This window comes from Panthera pardus, unplaced genomic scaffold (genome assembly GCF_024362965.1).
Source record: "Panthera pardus isolate Hobbes unplaced genomic scaffold, ASM2436296v1 HiC_scaffold_3, whole genome shotgun sequence".
In the NCBI taxonomy this organism is placed as follows: domain Eukaryota; kingdom Metazoa; phylum Chordata; class Mammalia; order Carnivora; family Felidae; genus Panthera; species Panthera pardus.
This window is the reverse complement of record NW_026526876.1, coordinates 29,273,678-29,289,175: the sequence shown is the minus strand read 5'-3', so window position 1 is coordinate 29,289,175 and position 15,498 is coordinate 29,273,678. Positions and strand designations below refer to the sequence as shown.

At 50.3% G+C, this 15,498-nt stretch overlaps 1 protein-coding gene across 6 annotated transcripts in view; it reads right to left on the bottom strand.

Moving 5' to 3' along the window:
• The window catches only part of LOC128774281 (pleckstrin homology domain-containing family M member 1-like), a 31,894-nt gene that overhangs the window by 14,343 nt on the left and 2,053 nt on the right, over positions 1 to 15,498 (bottom strand). For 3 of the 6 annotated variants that reach the window (XR_008418834.1, XM_053893135.1, XM_053893139.1), the window contains exons 2-4: positions 11,604 to 11,692; positions 7,893 to 8,140; positions 5,532 to 6,158 (exon numbers count right to left, since the gene is read on the bottom strand). Coding sequence is in view for 5 of the 6 variants with exons in the window: in XM_053893135.1 (XP_053749110.1) it covers positions 5,532 to 6,158; positions 7,893 to 8,140; positions 11,604 to 11,651 (923 nt within the window). In the remaining variant the exon portion in view is untranslated. Of the gene's footprint in view, positions 1 to 5,531; positions 6,159 to 7,892; positions 8,141 to 11,603; positions 11,693 to 14,869; positions 15,031 to 15,498 lie in introns of all 6 variants that reach the window. The other 3 variants (XM_053893136.1, XM_053893137.1, XM_053893138.1) reach the window with 3 other exon arrangements.

The window sequence follows — 15,498 nt, the reverse complement described above, 5'->3', positions numbered from 1 at the left end:
CGCGCCGAGGCTGCCGGGGGCAGGTGCCCGACTCCCCTAAGGGCTCCGGCGTCCTGGAGGACCCGCCCCTAGGTGGCCTCTGAGCCCTGCTACCGCGGGGTCGGGAAGCTCCCCGGCTGCGGGCTCCGGCGGCCCAGCCTGGCCCCGCGCACTCGGAGCGCAGACGCGTGGGGGCGGCCCGCGGGTTTCCCGGCTCCGAGTCCGCAGACACCGCGGCGGCAGGATGCGCGGCGCGGATCTCCGGGGAGCCGCGTCCCCGCAGCGCGGGAGCCTCACCCACCTCCGACACCGACGCCCGCCAGCGCCCCCAGCACCAGCACGGCGGCCCAGAGCGGCCGCGCTCGCATCTCGTCCGCCGCCGCCGCCGCCCCGCCCGCCCCACAGCGAGTAGCGGCGCCCGCGGCCATTTTTCCCGCAGCGGGAGGGGAGGGGAGGGGAGGGGAGCGGACGCGGTGGGTGGGACAAACGGGGCGGGCCGCCGACTCGCGCTTCCTCCCCTCCCGCTCTTTTCTGGACCCTGCGCCGGCAAGGGGGTGGTGGGAAACCTCGGCTCCTCTCCCCCTGCCTGGCCGGGACCCGCCTCGAGAGGCGAGGCTGGGACCGGAGCGGGGTCGTGGGCACGTTCTCCGCAGACATCCTGGTCCCGGGGTCCGCGTCCGGATCCCGGGTATGCTTAGAAAAGCCAGGAGCCTGTGGCCCGTCTCCTGACCCAGTCTCACCTCCTGAGGGCTTTCTCTTTCACCTGAACTCCCAGGCACTTTCCCTCTGTACCTTGAGTTTCATTCATGCACACTTTAATTTGTTTATTTGACAACCTTTTGAATGTTTACTCTATGCCAAGCACCGGTCTAGTCCTTCGTTATTCACTGTTTTTCCCCCTTTGGGTTACTTTGGTTTTCCAGAAAGCCTCTTGACAAGACCGCATCTCAAGCTTGTGTAAGCAATGATGTCCATAAAGGGCCTCTCTCTACAAATACTTGGCTTGCGTATGGAAAGTGATCAACAACGTAGGGCCAATACACTTCCTGCAAACGCAAACTCACAGGCTTTGCAGCTTTATCGTATTTTCCTCCAAGGTTTCCTTCCCACTCTCTGCCTGCCCCCCCCCCCCCCCCCCCCCCCCCCCCCCCCGCCAATCCCTCCCCTGGGTCTCTGGGTCTTTCCCAAGACCAGAAATCAGCCGGCTCAGAGGGGCAAAACGCCGCGGATGTGAGCAGCAGACCGCCAGGGGCTGGGGCTGGTGCTCCTGACGCAATGGGTAGCTCTAATGACATAAAAACCAAACCTGATGCATCAAAGAGGATATGGAAGTCTCTCCAGCTCCTGGGCTCCCCTAAGGGCTTTCAACCTGCCCCTGGGCTTCCCTAAGCCCTCTCGAGACATGCAAGATACCTGAAACCTGGCCCTGACTCAGCTTTCCAGCCTCATCTCCCACCTTAAGCCCAGGAAATTAACTTGGCATTCTCAGACACTCCATGGCTTTCCATCTGACTGACCTTCCTGAATCTTCCACCTGGAAAATTACACTTCTCTTTCAAAATATCCCCGATGTAATCTCTTCCAGGTAGGCTTGTCTGGGCCCGTTCCTCCAGCCCCACCCTCTGCAGAGGTGGGCACTTCCTCCTCAGACCTCCTAAACATTAGGATACAGCAAAAGAGCAGCACCCATCAGCAGAAATGTCACTAGCAAGTTGAAGGGGACAGAGGAGGAGCCAGCCCACAAAGGGTAGCTGGGCTTCCTGACCCGGGGTTTGAGACACCAGCTGCACATGCCTCTCTCAGCTGGGGAAGAGTCTCTAAACCATGTTCACTGTGCTGTCCTTGCCCTGGCACAAAATCCAGATCACACGGCCTGGTCACATGTCTGCCCACGTATTTACTTATTTGCTCAATTCCCACAATTATAACCAATCTCCCAATCACCCAGGTGTCTCCTCAGCCTAGCTCTGTTGGCACCAGAGGTTCAACAAACCTGCTGTCCCACTCCCCAGCCCCTTCAGCCTGAAAAACTTCCTTTAACAAACCTTGCAGTGAAGGTCTCCTGGCAACAAATATGCTCAATATTCATTCGTTTCCTGCTCGTTTGCAATATTTCTTAGATCTACATTTCTATGTTGACAGCGGTAGGGGAGGTGGTTTTCTTGTACTTTAAAGATGTCGTTCCACTGTTTTCTGGCCTCCACTGTTTCTTATGAGCAGTCAGCCACCCCTAACATTGTGGTTCCCCTGTCTTTTCCCTCTGGTTTTGGTTTTTGTTTATTTGTTTTGAAATCATTTACAGAAAAATTACAAAATACTAAAGACTTCTCTCCAATCCTTCACCCGGTTTCCTCTAATGTCCACATCTTATTACCAAGTCCTAATTATCAGACGCAGGAAATTAACATAGACACAATAGTATTAACGAATCGAGATACAGTATTTGGATTTTGCCAATCTTCCCACTAAGGTCCTTTTTCCAGTCCAGGATCCAACGTGACATCTTCTCAGCCTATTTCTTTCCTCACCTTGACACTTTTGTGTCAATTGTTAGGCCAGTTATTTTACAGTATGTTTCCCGGTTTGGGATGGTCTGATGTTTTCTCATGATTGTATTGAGGGATTCTAGACAGAATACCACAGTAATGATGTACTCGTGGACACGTCATATCAGGTGGTACCTGATGACAGTATGTCTTGTTACTTACAATGTTAACCTCGGTCATTGGTTAACCTCGGTCAATGTTAACCACAATGTTAACCTCGGTCACATGGTTCAGGTGGTGTGTGCCAGACTTCTTCACCATAAAGTTACTGCTTTCCTTTTTGTAATTAATAAATGTTTTATGGAAAGACACTTCAATTCTATACAAATATGTTTTTGTTCATACTTTCAATAATTTTAGCACCTGTTAATGGTTCTTGACTGCTATCGGTCCCATGGTGTTTGATTAAGAGTGATCTCTACTTCCTTTTTTTCCTTTCACTGCTAGCAGTTGGAGTTCCACAATAAGGAAGAGTTGCCCCTTTTCTCTTATTTTAAAATTTCAATTATTGGGACGCCTGGGTGCTTCAGTCAGTCAAACGACCCGACTTCGGCTCAGGTCATGATCTCACAGTTTGTGAGTTCGAGCTCCGCATTGGGCTTTGTGCTGACAGCTCAGAGCCTAAAGCCTGCTTTGGATTCTGTGTCTCTGTCTCTCTCTGCCCCTCTCCCACTCATGCTCTCTCTCTCTCTCAAAAATAAAGATGTTAAAAACATTTTAATAAATAAAATAAAATTTCAGTTATTTACTTATATCAGTATGAATTCGTGGATATTTATTTTATTCCACAAGTCATAATGCAGGGCCATCATTATTTTGTTGCTCAAACTGTCTCAGGATGGTCTCCAGTTGCTTTTAAGTTTTCTCTTTATCTTTGCTTTTTTTACCAGCTTGACTATAAGGCGAATAGGTGTTGTTTTCTTGGTATTTATCCTGCTTTGGGCTGATGAGTCTTTTGAATATGTAAGTGGCTTATTTTTCACTCTGTCTCTCTCTCTCTCTCTCTCAAAAATAAATAAACATTGGAAAAAAAAACTATCAATGCCATGAAAACACAGAATGGGGCTATTTCTGTCACCGTGTGCATGTGTGTGTGTGTGGTGGGTGTGTGCATGTGTATCTTTCCCCTGAAAGCAGGTGTATGTTCCTGAGAGCAAAGGCTAGGTTCCTCCACCCACAGGCTGCTGCTTGGGCAAGATGGCTGCCCTAATGGCCTTGTTTCCTCACAGATGTCTTCTAAGCTCACTCCGTACCAGCCCGACTCTTGATTTTGGCTTGGGTCATGATCTCACAGTTCCTGGGATCAAGCTCTGTATCACGCTCTGCACTGACAGCGAGGGGCCTGCTTGGGATTCTCTCTCTCTCCCCCCGCCTCTCTCTCTGCCCTTCCCCCACTCATGCTCGCTTGCTGTCTCTCTCTCTCTCTCTCAAAACAAGTAAATAAACTTGAAAAAAAAGTTTATCATGTTCTACCTATTAGATGAGCAAATATCCAAAAGTTTGATAATACCTTCTGCCTACAAGGCCGAGGGGGCACAGGTACATTCCTGACAGAGTGTAAACAGGCGATTATCTATGAAAATTGTAGATTCATTTATCCTTTGCCTCAGCAATTCTGTTTCTGGGACTTTACTGAACAGAGATAGTTGCATAGAATTCAAAGATCACATACACACGGTTATTTATAGAAAGAGTGAACTCCAGTGTCCAGTAAATACAGGGCTGGTCAAATAAACTAAGGTACATTCATACAATGGAAACACATGCCATAGGGGGGAAAAAATTAAGAAACTGATATGAAGCTCCAAAACAAAAATCCTGATCTCTTCTAAGACAAGGTATCAAACAGTATATTTATAATAGCTTTGTGGGGATGGGGCAGAGATAAGAAATATAAAAGACATTTAAAAGTCTATTACAGATCTATTAACAGATATTAACAGTTATTAACAGATCTATTCATATCTGTTAGATGCATTTAGAAACATCAGAAAAAGACATGTAAAGGGGGTGCCTGGGTGGCTCGGTCAGTTAAATGTCTGACTTCAGCCTAGCTCATGATCTCACGGTTCGTGAGTTCGAGCCCCACGTTGGGCTCTCTGCTGTCAGCACAGAATCTGCTTCAGATCCTCTGTCCCCCTTTCTCACTGCCCCTCCCCTGCTCATTCTCTCTCTCAAAAATAAATAAATAAACTTTAAAGAAAAGAAAAAGAAAGATGTAAGGAATTAATAATTATGGTTACAAAGGTGGAGAAGACGTTTCACTGTAGGTAGACTTTTTTTTCTTACCATAAAAATAAATCTATTACAAAATGAGTGTTTAAAAAGGGCCTGAACGAAGAAGGCTCTGCTGGGGTGAGCATGGTACAACATAGAGAGATGGTGACTCACTACCTTGTACACCTGAGACTAATATAACACCGTGTGTCAACAATACTCAAATAGAAAAAAGTTCTTTTAAAGAGACAGCTCTGCCCAGCGTCCCTTCTCTAGTCAAGTTCATTGCTCCCTGTGCTCTTCCTCCACTCACTCGCTTGGCCCCTTTTGTGCACCACCTCCTCCAGGCCTCATTCAGGGTCTGTGTCCTTCAGAGGCCTTCTGGGAGGTCGCAGCGGAGCACCCAGACGCGCTGGGCTTCACTGCGTCTTTTGGAAGTTGTATATCTAACTCCGAACCGTTGGTTTCCGCCCTAGAGGCAATAATATTTTACACGAAGCCTCAGAGAAATTAGGTAACTGGTCGAAGATCAGCCAGGGGCAGAGCTGGAGCCTGATTCAGCTCTGAGCCCTCCCTGAATCCATTCTCCTCGCTGCCCCATGTTGCCTCCAGTTACAAGTCCCGGCAACTCCAGTCCCTGAGGAAGAGCCACGATCCCCTTTTCCTTTATGCACTTAGAGAGGTCAATGCTCAGTGACAGGCAATCACATGCTATAGGGAGGGAGAGAAAGAGGAAGAGGAGAAGGAAGGAAGGCAGGGGGAGGAGAGGAGTGGGGGAAGGACACTCACTCTTGCAGAGACGGGTCTGAATCATCGGCATTTGCTGTCCCCAGGTCGGAGTCGTAGGACATGGGCTCCTCGGAACGGTCTGGACTCTTGGAGCCATTCTCTTGGAGTAGGCAGCTATCAGAGTTTAGGCTGCAAGACAGCTGGGATGAACCGGCGGTGTCCAGGCTGAGGGAGGAGGCCGTGAGCTTCCGGTTCCGTCGGATCTTATGGCCTGAGTGCTGGACTTCGATGTCCTCCGAGCCTGAGGAATGGGAAATTGAATCCAGAGACTCTTTCCGCTGTAGTTCTGTCCCAGAGGTGGTGAGGGGGTCGAGCTCAGAGAGCGGGCAAAGCCCAGAGAGAGCCAGCGGGGTGAGCGTCCACTCGTTTAAGATGGCGGACTTGTAGGAGAGCTCGAAGGATAAGGACGTCAGTCCCTGCAGGAAGCTGAGGAGGAACTCGCCCTCCTCGGCGTCTCGAAGCAGGGCTGTGGGCTGATAGTACTCGCACAGGCGGGCGGGCTCCTGGAGGAGCAGCTTCAGGTAGCACTCCATCAGGGCGTCATTGAGGGCCAGCCTCAGCCAGGCCCGGCAGCGGCCCACGTCCGTGCTGACAAAGATCAGGTGCTCCAATTCCGAGACGATGTGCCTGGGGGTGGAGAGGACAGGTTTGTTTCAAGAAGTGAGTTCAGATCACAGAGGATCATTTTATCCACTGGTGAGCAGGAGCCAGTAATAACGACCGCAAGTATATACAGGCTTGGGAAAATATCTCAGATAGCAGTGTTCTACAGGGAATTGAGAAATATTTAGCTACAACTCCCCACTTTTTCAAGGTTACTGTCATGCAGGATAATTGCCATTTTAGTTTCAACTCCCCAGGCGCCCTTGACATCACCTGCTCATCCGGCATACATGTGATGAGCCCCTAAGTGCCAGGTCTTTGGAGCTGTGAAGATACAGGATACAGACATGGTCCTGCCCTCAGTCCAGGTTACTACCTTTCAAGGGCACACGGAAGTGAACCCTGTTGTCAGTAGAGCTGGGGTGGGGGGAAGGCAATCACTTCCAGGTTGCAGTAAGGACAATGCCTTAGGCAAGGCATTGCGGGATTAGGCATAGGGATTAGGCACAGGCAAGGCATTGAGCTGGGCCTTGAGGGATTTCAAGCCGCAAAGATGGAAGGGGAACCTCAGGCACCAAGGACTGACAGAGAAAAGGCACCAAGGGTAGGGAAGCGGCAGCTGTGTAACAGGAGTGGTGAGCACTCCCGTTACAGCACGGGGAGGAGGGGGAGTGGCTGATTGGGTTGCAAAGTCAGGTGATGCAGGGTCTTGAGCATCCAACCAGTGAGGCAAGGTGGGGAAAGGGTCCCCACACCTGGCTGTGCGTCAGAATCACCTGGGAACCTGGTCAGGATACAGATTCCGGGGCCCCAACGAAGTGAATGGGACTCCAGGCTAGCACTGGGGAGCCTGAGAGTTTTTACACCGGGAAATGACTTGACCGCAGTCGCGCAGACTTCTGGGTGGGCTGCTCGGGATAAGATCATGTACCCAACTCAGTTCCCGAACCCTTGGTCTGATGTAAATGCCCTTCCTCTGACCATCACAGTGCCCTGAGCACGTCTCGCCCATAGGAGTGCGTGCTCCACAGGCCTCAGGGAATGAGCTCGGGTTAGCTTAAGCTCAATAAATGTTGACCAGCTGCCTGACCTAAGGACAGACACAATGAGATAAGGGGGACAATCAGAAAGCCACTGCCACCTAGGAGTGAGGTAAGAACCTGAGATAGGGCGGCGGCAGTCAGCATGAAAAGGAAGATACAGACTGACAAGGCACCTTCAGGCTGAAGGTGGCATTTAATAGCCCTTAGAGGCAACGTGCCAGCAGCTGCTTGCTCCAAAGCCCAGGCAGTTAGGGCCAGGGCCGCAGAGGCAAACGTCCCAGGGTGGATATTCAGATGATCTGGATTCCACGTCTTTAAAAAATGCCATAGCCTGTTAGGATATAATACTTAGCATAGAGATGTTCAAACATTCCAAGGCAGGGTCAGCAAACCTCTTCTGTTAAGGGCCACTTAGTAAAGATTTTAGGCTTTGCAGGCCACACATTCTCTGTTCCAACTACCTAACTTTGCCACGGTGTGGCAAAAAGGCGGCTCCTGCTAAAGGCGACCAGCCAGGGGCCTGAGCAGCCCCAGGCCATTGCCTGTGCGCTGAGGGGCTCTTGAGGCTTGGTCTAACAATAACCCCTATCTCACCCATCTCCATTCTAGAACACAGAGCATCTCTGCTGCTTTCCCATATAGCTGTAGAGGGAGAGCCCAGGGTCACCCACACTGAAGCTCCTCCCCAAAGCAAAGCCTCCCCTGCTGATCTCACTTGTGGGTGACAGCTTTCAGGAGGGGCCAGAAGACAGGCTGAGGCAGAGGCTTCTGGTGGGCGCTCTTCTTCCTTTTCCCTCCGGCCTCGGCTCGGATGTGCTTGGCATGCAGGCCGTGGATAAATACGGCCTCCAGGGCACTGCACATGGTGTTGGCATCTCCGTCTTCGCTAGTGACCACTGTGTCCGAGGACACGTACTGCTTCTGCAACGCCTTCACAGATCCCACTAGCTTCTTCTTGATGACCTAGTCGGTGTCAGACATAACACAGGCCTTTAGAAGATCCTGCGGTGACCCCTGGAAGGTAAGTGCTTATCACCAAATACACGCACACCCACACACGTGCTCACGTCTACCTGTGGGTGTGTATACAGCAAAACTAGCACAAGCTAATCATAGAAAACAAAGATGGGCGCCTGGGTGGCTCAGTCGGTTGAGCGTCCGACTTCGGCTCAGGTCGTGATCTCACGGTTCATGGGTTCGAGCCCCACGTCGGGCTCTGTGCTGCCAGCTCAGAGCTTGGAGCCTGCTTTGGATTCTGTGCCTCCCTCTCTCTCTGCCCCTCCCCCACTTGCACACGCACGCACGCTCTCTCTTTCTCTCAAAAATAAATAAACGTTGGAAAAAATTTTAAAAAAAGAAAGAAAACAGAGACAAAGCATAGAGGAGAAAAGGAAAATTACGTACTTATACCACCCAGAGATAGTTATTTTTTTGCAAAGATATTTGTATATTTTTCTTTTGTTTTGCTTTTTAAACCGAACTTCAGTGATTTGATAGCGATAGAAATCTTGTGTTTAAATACCGGCTCCATCATAGTTACAGGTGTGGGAGCCTGGGTGATCCATCTAGGGCAGGGGTGAAGCTTTCCACCTTGTTTAGGGGTCTACGATTCCATGAAGAGGCAACAAGTGCCACTTTAGAACCATAAAAACACCAAGAAAACAGGAGCATGGTCCACATTAAGAAAGATCGTAGGGGGGCGCCTGGGTGGCACAGTCGGTTAAGCATCCGACTTCAGCCAGGTCACGATCTCGCGGTCTGTGAGTTCGAGCCCCGCGTCGGGCTCTGGGCTGATGCCTCGGAGCCTGGAGCCTGTTTCCGATTCTGTGTCTCCCTCTCTCTCTGCCCCTCCCCCGTTCATGCTCTGTCTCTCTCTGTCCCAAAAATAAATAAAAAACGTTGAAAAAAAAAATTCAAAAAAAAAAAAAGATCCTAGGGGCACCTGGGCGGCTCAGTCAGTTAAGCATCTGACTCTTGATTTCAGCTCAGGTCATGATCTCACGGTTTTTGAGTTTGAGCTCCGTATCTGGCTCTGTGCTGACAGTGTGGAGCCTGCTTGAGATTCTCTCTCTCTCTCTCTCTCTCTCTCCCTCTCTCTGCCCCTCCTCTGCTCATGCTCACTCTCCCTTTCAAAATAAATAAAATAAACGTTATTTATTTAAAAATATCTTTTTAATGTTTATTTTTGAGAGAGAGAGAGAGAGAGAGACAAAGTATGAGGAGGGGGGAGGGGCAGAGAGAGAGGAAGACACAGAATCCGAAGCAGGCTCCAGGCTCTGAGCTGTCAGCACAGAGCCTGATGCAGGGCTCAAACCCACGAGCCGTGAGATCATGACCTGAGCTGAAATAGGACGCTTAACTGACTGAGCCACCCAGGCGCCCCTAAAATAAAGAAATAAACTTTAAAAAGAAAGAAAGAAAAAAGGAAAGATCCTTGACCTGGCAGTCAGAGGCAGATGTTAGTCTCAGCTCTGTTGGTCAACAGCTGGGTCACTACAGACATTTCACTTAACCTCACTGAGCTTAATTTCCTCATCTGTTAAACGGAACGAATACTTCCTGACCTACAGCACAGGAGTTGGGGGGCGGGGGGATTACTCTGAGGGCAGGACTTGCTTTTTTTTTTCATTCTTGCATCCTCAACACTTGGCTTGGTTCCTGACACATGTAAGTATTCCGTTAAGGTCTGTTACATAAATCAATTATAAAATACATATATGTAAAATCCTTTGGAAAGATAAAGACAGTTCTGTCATAGTATAAGCATGTCAAAATTACCTATGTGTTTTGGAAAAGGATTGGGAGGGAATACAGAAAACCTGGTTTGAACTGTTAGCTGATAGGATTATGGATAAATATTTTACTGTTTTATTTTTATCTTAGCCCAAAACAGTTCATGTTAATGTTCTTTGAAAAGTCGAATGTTCTTTTTTTTTTAAAAAAAAAAATTTTTTTTTTTAATGTTTATGTATTTTTGAGACAGAGAGAGACAGAGCATGAACGGGGGAGGGTCAGAGAGAGAGGGAGACACAGAATCTGAAACAGGCTCCAGGCTCTGAGCGGTCAGCACAGGGCCCGACGCGGGGCTCGAACTCACGGACCGTGAGATCATGACCTGAGCCGAAGTCGGACGCTCCATCAACTGAGCCACCCAGGAGCCCCTGTTTTTTTTTTTTTTCTTTATAACAGCTTTAATGAGACACAATTTACATTGCCTAAAATTCACTCATTTAAACTATACAGTTCAGTGATTTTTGGTATGTTCACAGAATAGTGAAACTACAGCCACTACCTAATTTTAGGACATTTTCATTGTCTCAAAAAGGAACACTGTGCCCATGAGCAGTCACTCCTCTCTAGTCCCCTCTCCCTCAACCCCTAGCAACTACTAATCTACTTTCTGTCTTTATGGATTTGCCAATTCTGGACATTTTGTGTAAATGAAGTCATACAGTATGCAGTCTTTTGATGTTAGACATCTTTTCAAATGACTTATGGGTCATATACTTCTTTTATTGTTTGCTTATTTGACTGGAGAGAGAGAGAGAGAGAGAGAGAGAGAGAGAGAGGCAAAGAGAGAGGAGGACAGAGGATTCAAAGTGGGCTAGGGAGTGACAGCAGCAAACTCCCAAATCGTGAGATCATGACCTGAGCCAAATGGACGCTCAACCGTCTGAGGCACCCAGGCCACCCTAATGCCCTCTTTTCTTTTTTCTTTTTTTTAATGTTTATTTATTTTTGAGAGACAGAGAGAGACAGCATGGGAGGGAGAGGGCAGAGAGAGAGAGGGAGACCCAGAATATGAAGCAGCCTCCAGGCACTGAGCTGGCAGCACAGAGCCCGATGCGGGCCTCCAGCCCATGAGCCGTGAGATCATGACCTGAGCCGAAGTCGGATGCTCAACCGACTGAGCCACCCAGCTGCCCCTTCTTTTAATGTTTACTTATTTTTGAGAGAGAGAGAGAGAGAGAGAGAGAGAGAGAGAGAATGTGCATACATGTATGTGCCTGTGGGGGAGGGGGCAGAGACAGAGCGGACCGAGGATCCAAAGCAGGCTCTGCTCTGACAGCAGAGAGCCCAATGCAGGGCTTGACCTCACAAACTGCAAGACCATGAGCCGCTTACGATCATGACGCTTAACCGTGTGAGCCACCCAGGCGCCCCATATGTATGACTTCCTTTGAGAAATCCTTGGTCTTCAGGCAGCCCCTATTAAAATCCGTTGTTTTTTATCAATTCCCATTCTATCACCAATAAGATGTTCTAGAAAGGGCAGGGTCTCCTCAGAGCCTGCTTCTGCTATAACTCTTTCTCAGCCCGAGGCCTCGCTTTCCAGACAGTACTCATTCATTTCAAAGTGAGGAAGACCAATGACATGGCTGTCCCGTGCCCCCTTCCCCACCCTTGAGCCTCTCCGACTGCCTACCGGGATGGCAGCCCGGGGGTCCAGTCCATTCTCCACCACCGAGAGCATTTCCGCTCACACTGCAGCTCCCTCGGAGAATCACATGACACCTGCAGAGACAGACGGCGTGGCCAGATGAGCAGGTTCCAGCTCACCACCCCCAGCCAATTCTCCCCCTCCCCCCAGCAGGCAGCGGGTCAGCCCATCTTCCTCAAACTGCAATGCAAAGGCCTCTGAATTCAAAAGTAAAAGCCAAGAGTGGATTTTAAGGAAGGAAACAAGGGAAGAGAAGAAATGTGAGGGCTCGAATCTCAGGAGGTGGGGAATCCTATGTGCCGTGGGTGGGTCCACCCTAATCAGGGCATGGAGAGGCCTCTGTATGCCACACCAAACGCTGGCACAAAAAAGCAGGGAATGAGGGGCCGATTTGGATACAGAACTAAGGGTGCGAGGGGGATGCTGCCGCTGGAGGTGCCAAGAGCCCACGTGGACCAGGAAGCAGGGGCTCACAATTCACATTCGGAGCCTCTGACTCCTGTGCCAGCCCGATGTCTGCCAGCTCGGCAGGGACAAGCACAACTGAAGGAAGTTTCCAAAGGGAGGGCCTCTTGCTACATAGCTGCTTCCCCTCCAGGCACGAGGGTCCAGCTGGAGCAGCACAGGGACACGCCTAAAGGGAAACAACACGGGTTCGAATCTCGATTTGCCACTAACCACTTAGGCATGCTAGGTGGGGCACCACGGCAGACGTCTCAAACGGAGGTTATGAATGTGGAAAACGCCCAGCACAGTGCCTGACGGTACTAAGGATAAATGGTATCTATTACCCCGGTTGGATGTGGCCAAGCCTTATAGGCAAAGGCCACTGTCTGAATGAGTCCGCTCAACTACCTGAAGTCAGTACACAGGTAAATCCCTCAGGGCACTGGCTTCCCCCCCACCCCCCCGGGGGTGGCTTAGGTGGGGGGGGGGGGCCTCAACCTGAGCCTCGGGGGGTGGCTGTTGGCTCGCCTGGACCGCCCCAGCCACTTGGACGGACCAGGATTGGGCAGGCACATTCCCATCTAAACAGATCTCTAGTGACCACGCTGCCGAGCATGGAGGGACACCAAAAAATAGGTCATCGCTGTCTCTGTTCTCAAAAACCTATGGCCCAAAGAAGTTATCAAATGGAGGCATGATGAATGGATTTTGTACTGTTTACACACATTGCTTCATTCATTCCTTGTAACCACCCTAGGCGAGCTCTTTTATTATCCAGATAAATCAAAGCTGACCCAGGTCAGGGAACTTCCCAAGATCCCAGGGCTGATCAGTGGCGGGCTCTACCACCTTCGGCCAGGATGACATCCACCCTTCTGGAAGAGGCGGGTGTGAGCTAGGGCTAAGGGGTGGCTGGGGAGGGGGCAGGGAAGTCTTGGGAGGAGGGCTCTCCAGCTGGGGGCCCAGGTGGCGGGATGCAAGGGAGCATCAGGGTTGAGTCTGGCAGCAAAGGTTTACAGGCGAACAGTGAGGCATGGAGAACGGCAGGGTGGCCCTAAATGATGAAAGACGCTCTGATTCAAGCCCTGGCCTCTGGATCCGGCAGAGGGTGAACAGGACCCAGCGCCGACCTTCCTAAGTAAGGACATGCAAAGGCAGATAGGTGTGTGGAGGACGGCCCCCACGAAACCAGCTCTGGTCAGCGCACAACAGACTGACAGGAGGAACACTAGCCCCTGGCCACAGCCCATCAGACTGTCTCTCCCTCCACCACTTTCCCAGCTCCTACCCACTGGGAATCCTCAGGACCCTTCGCTGGAGACCAGCTCCATGCTCTGGCCACCAGGGCACCGGGAGAAGGGGACATACTATAGAGTCGGTCCTGAAACCGTGCCTGATCCTAGAGGCTGGGTTTCTTCAAGGCTACCCTACGCAGCCCTGCAGGCCAAGTTCAGGCTCGCTGGCTTTGAGACCCTGGCATCCAATCCCCTCTGGCAATTCCGGGGGCCTGCCCTTCTAGACAGAGCCTCAAGCCCTAAAACTGCCCTTCCCTCAGCCGGCCTCAAGGCTTGGGCCTCAGCAATCTGAAGAGGAAGACCATTGAGGCCTCATCAACTAATTCACTGAATATAATATTCACTGGAGGGAGGGAGGCTTATCATTAAGTGGGTGCTCTGGCCAAGTCAGGGTCTGCTGAAAAAACAAAGTAAACTGACACTGAGGTCAGAGCAGGGCCAGACAAGAGACAACTGTGACCTAAAACAGTGTCAGGAACGTCACAAAAGGACAACAGTGCAGAGAAACCTAGAAGAATTGCCACTTGACAATTCACAAAACAGAACTGAGACGTGGGGGTCAGGCCAAAGTTCCGGGCACATCTTTCCTTGCAGGAAGCCAAAGCTCCCTACATAGGCCTGTCGGTTCTAGAACGCCTCAGGAAGGCAGGAAATGGCTCAGAGGCAGGACCACGACCATCTACGATGTGAGATCTCTGGGCTCTGGGTCTCCTGACTGCTAGGTCAGCACTCCAGCAGGCTCCTTGGGTGAGCCAGACCCCCATCTACCATGCTATGGGACTGGTTTCACTTTCTATCTTCAGAGCTGTCTTCACTGACACCAAGAAGCAAACGAAAGAGGGGTGGGTCTTCAGGAGACCCAGAATAAAGAGAGCAAGTAGAGAGTTCAAACATCCCTGATACAGTGGAGCAGAAAAGGTGAGTGCCGTGTGCCTTTAGGAAACTCTTAAGTCACCCTTCGTCTACCTCTGCCCCTCTGTATTGGTTCACTCTGGCACAGGATCTCATTCTCTATCCTCATTTCATTCTTAAAACAATCCTGTGAGAGAAGGATGAGTATCCCTCATTCACAGAAGAGAAAACTGAGGCTCAGTAGAAACATGCCTCAGGTGAGGGACAGAATTTTCTCATTCCAAGCTCTGTGCCTTTCGTCAGTTCATACTGTCCCAGGTCCTTGGTTCAAAGAGTTTCAGGCAAACTTATTATTCACAGACTCTTCAGAAGCTCCACCTTATCAAAGAAGGCCTAACACTGACAAGAAACAATCTTGCCCATCAGATCTGTGGCCCCAACTAGCTGACCACAGGTCCTTTCCGTGGCAGCCAGGTTTCCGAGCTGTCCCTCCTCAAATGTTCCAACACACAGGAAGGAATCGTTGGGGTTGATTCTCTTCGTGATACTGCCTGGCCTTCTATAAACATCCAATTTCACTTCCTCCAGAGACTAAGGAAGAACGAAAAGAGGAGAAGGACTCAGATGAGACTTACATTAGAAGAAGAAATGGATAACCTGGCTTCACCACTTTCGAAACACTCCGTTCATCAGTAAACAGCAACCTCTTCTTCTTAGAGACTTCCCCGCCATCCGCGACAGCCTCGTCTCTACGGCCTGACTCCGATCCTGCACCTGGCTATGCACGACAACAGGCCGGTGTTTAAGCCCTCCAGCTGCTGTACCAGGTGATGAGTCAGGGTTTTCAGCTGGAAACAAATGACAAAGTTATCTTCTGATTCAGAAAGACAGCTGATACTTCAGACATGTGAGTGCTGAGTAAACAGCACCTCCTTCTACCTGAAGAAAGTTGGATTTCTAGACAAGAGCCCTGTGGGGGGTGGGATGGGTGTGGGGGGGGGGTGGGTAGGGCGACAAAGCAACTGAATATCAGCTGGAGGGCAAGCAACTTCTAGCTCGTGATTCCCAGTCCAAAGGCTAGTGGGTGAGGCCAGAAATGTGAGGTCTAGGAACACTGGGTATCTTTCTTTCCTCCCTCCCTCCTTCCATCCAACAACACCCATCTCTCCCATATTCTTGTCCCAGATCCCTTAAGATTCTGGCAAGGACCAAACTCTGAGTGAATGAAAGCAGGACCTTTGCCTGACTCATTCACCATTGTCTTTCTAATGCTTCAAACAGTGCAC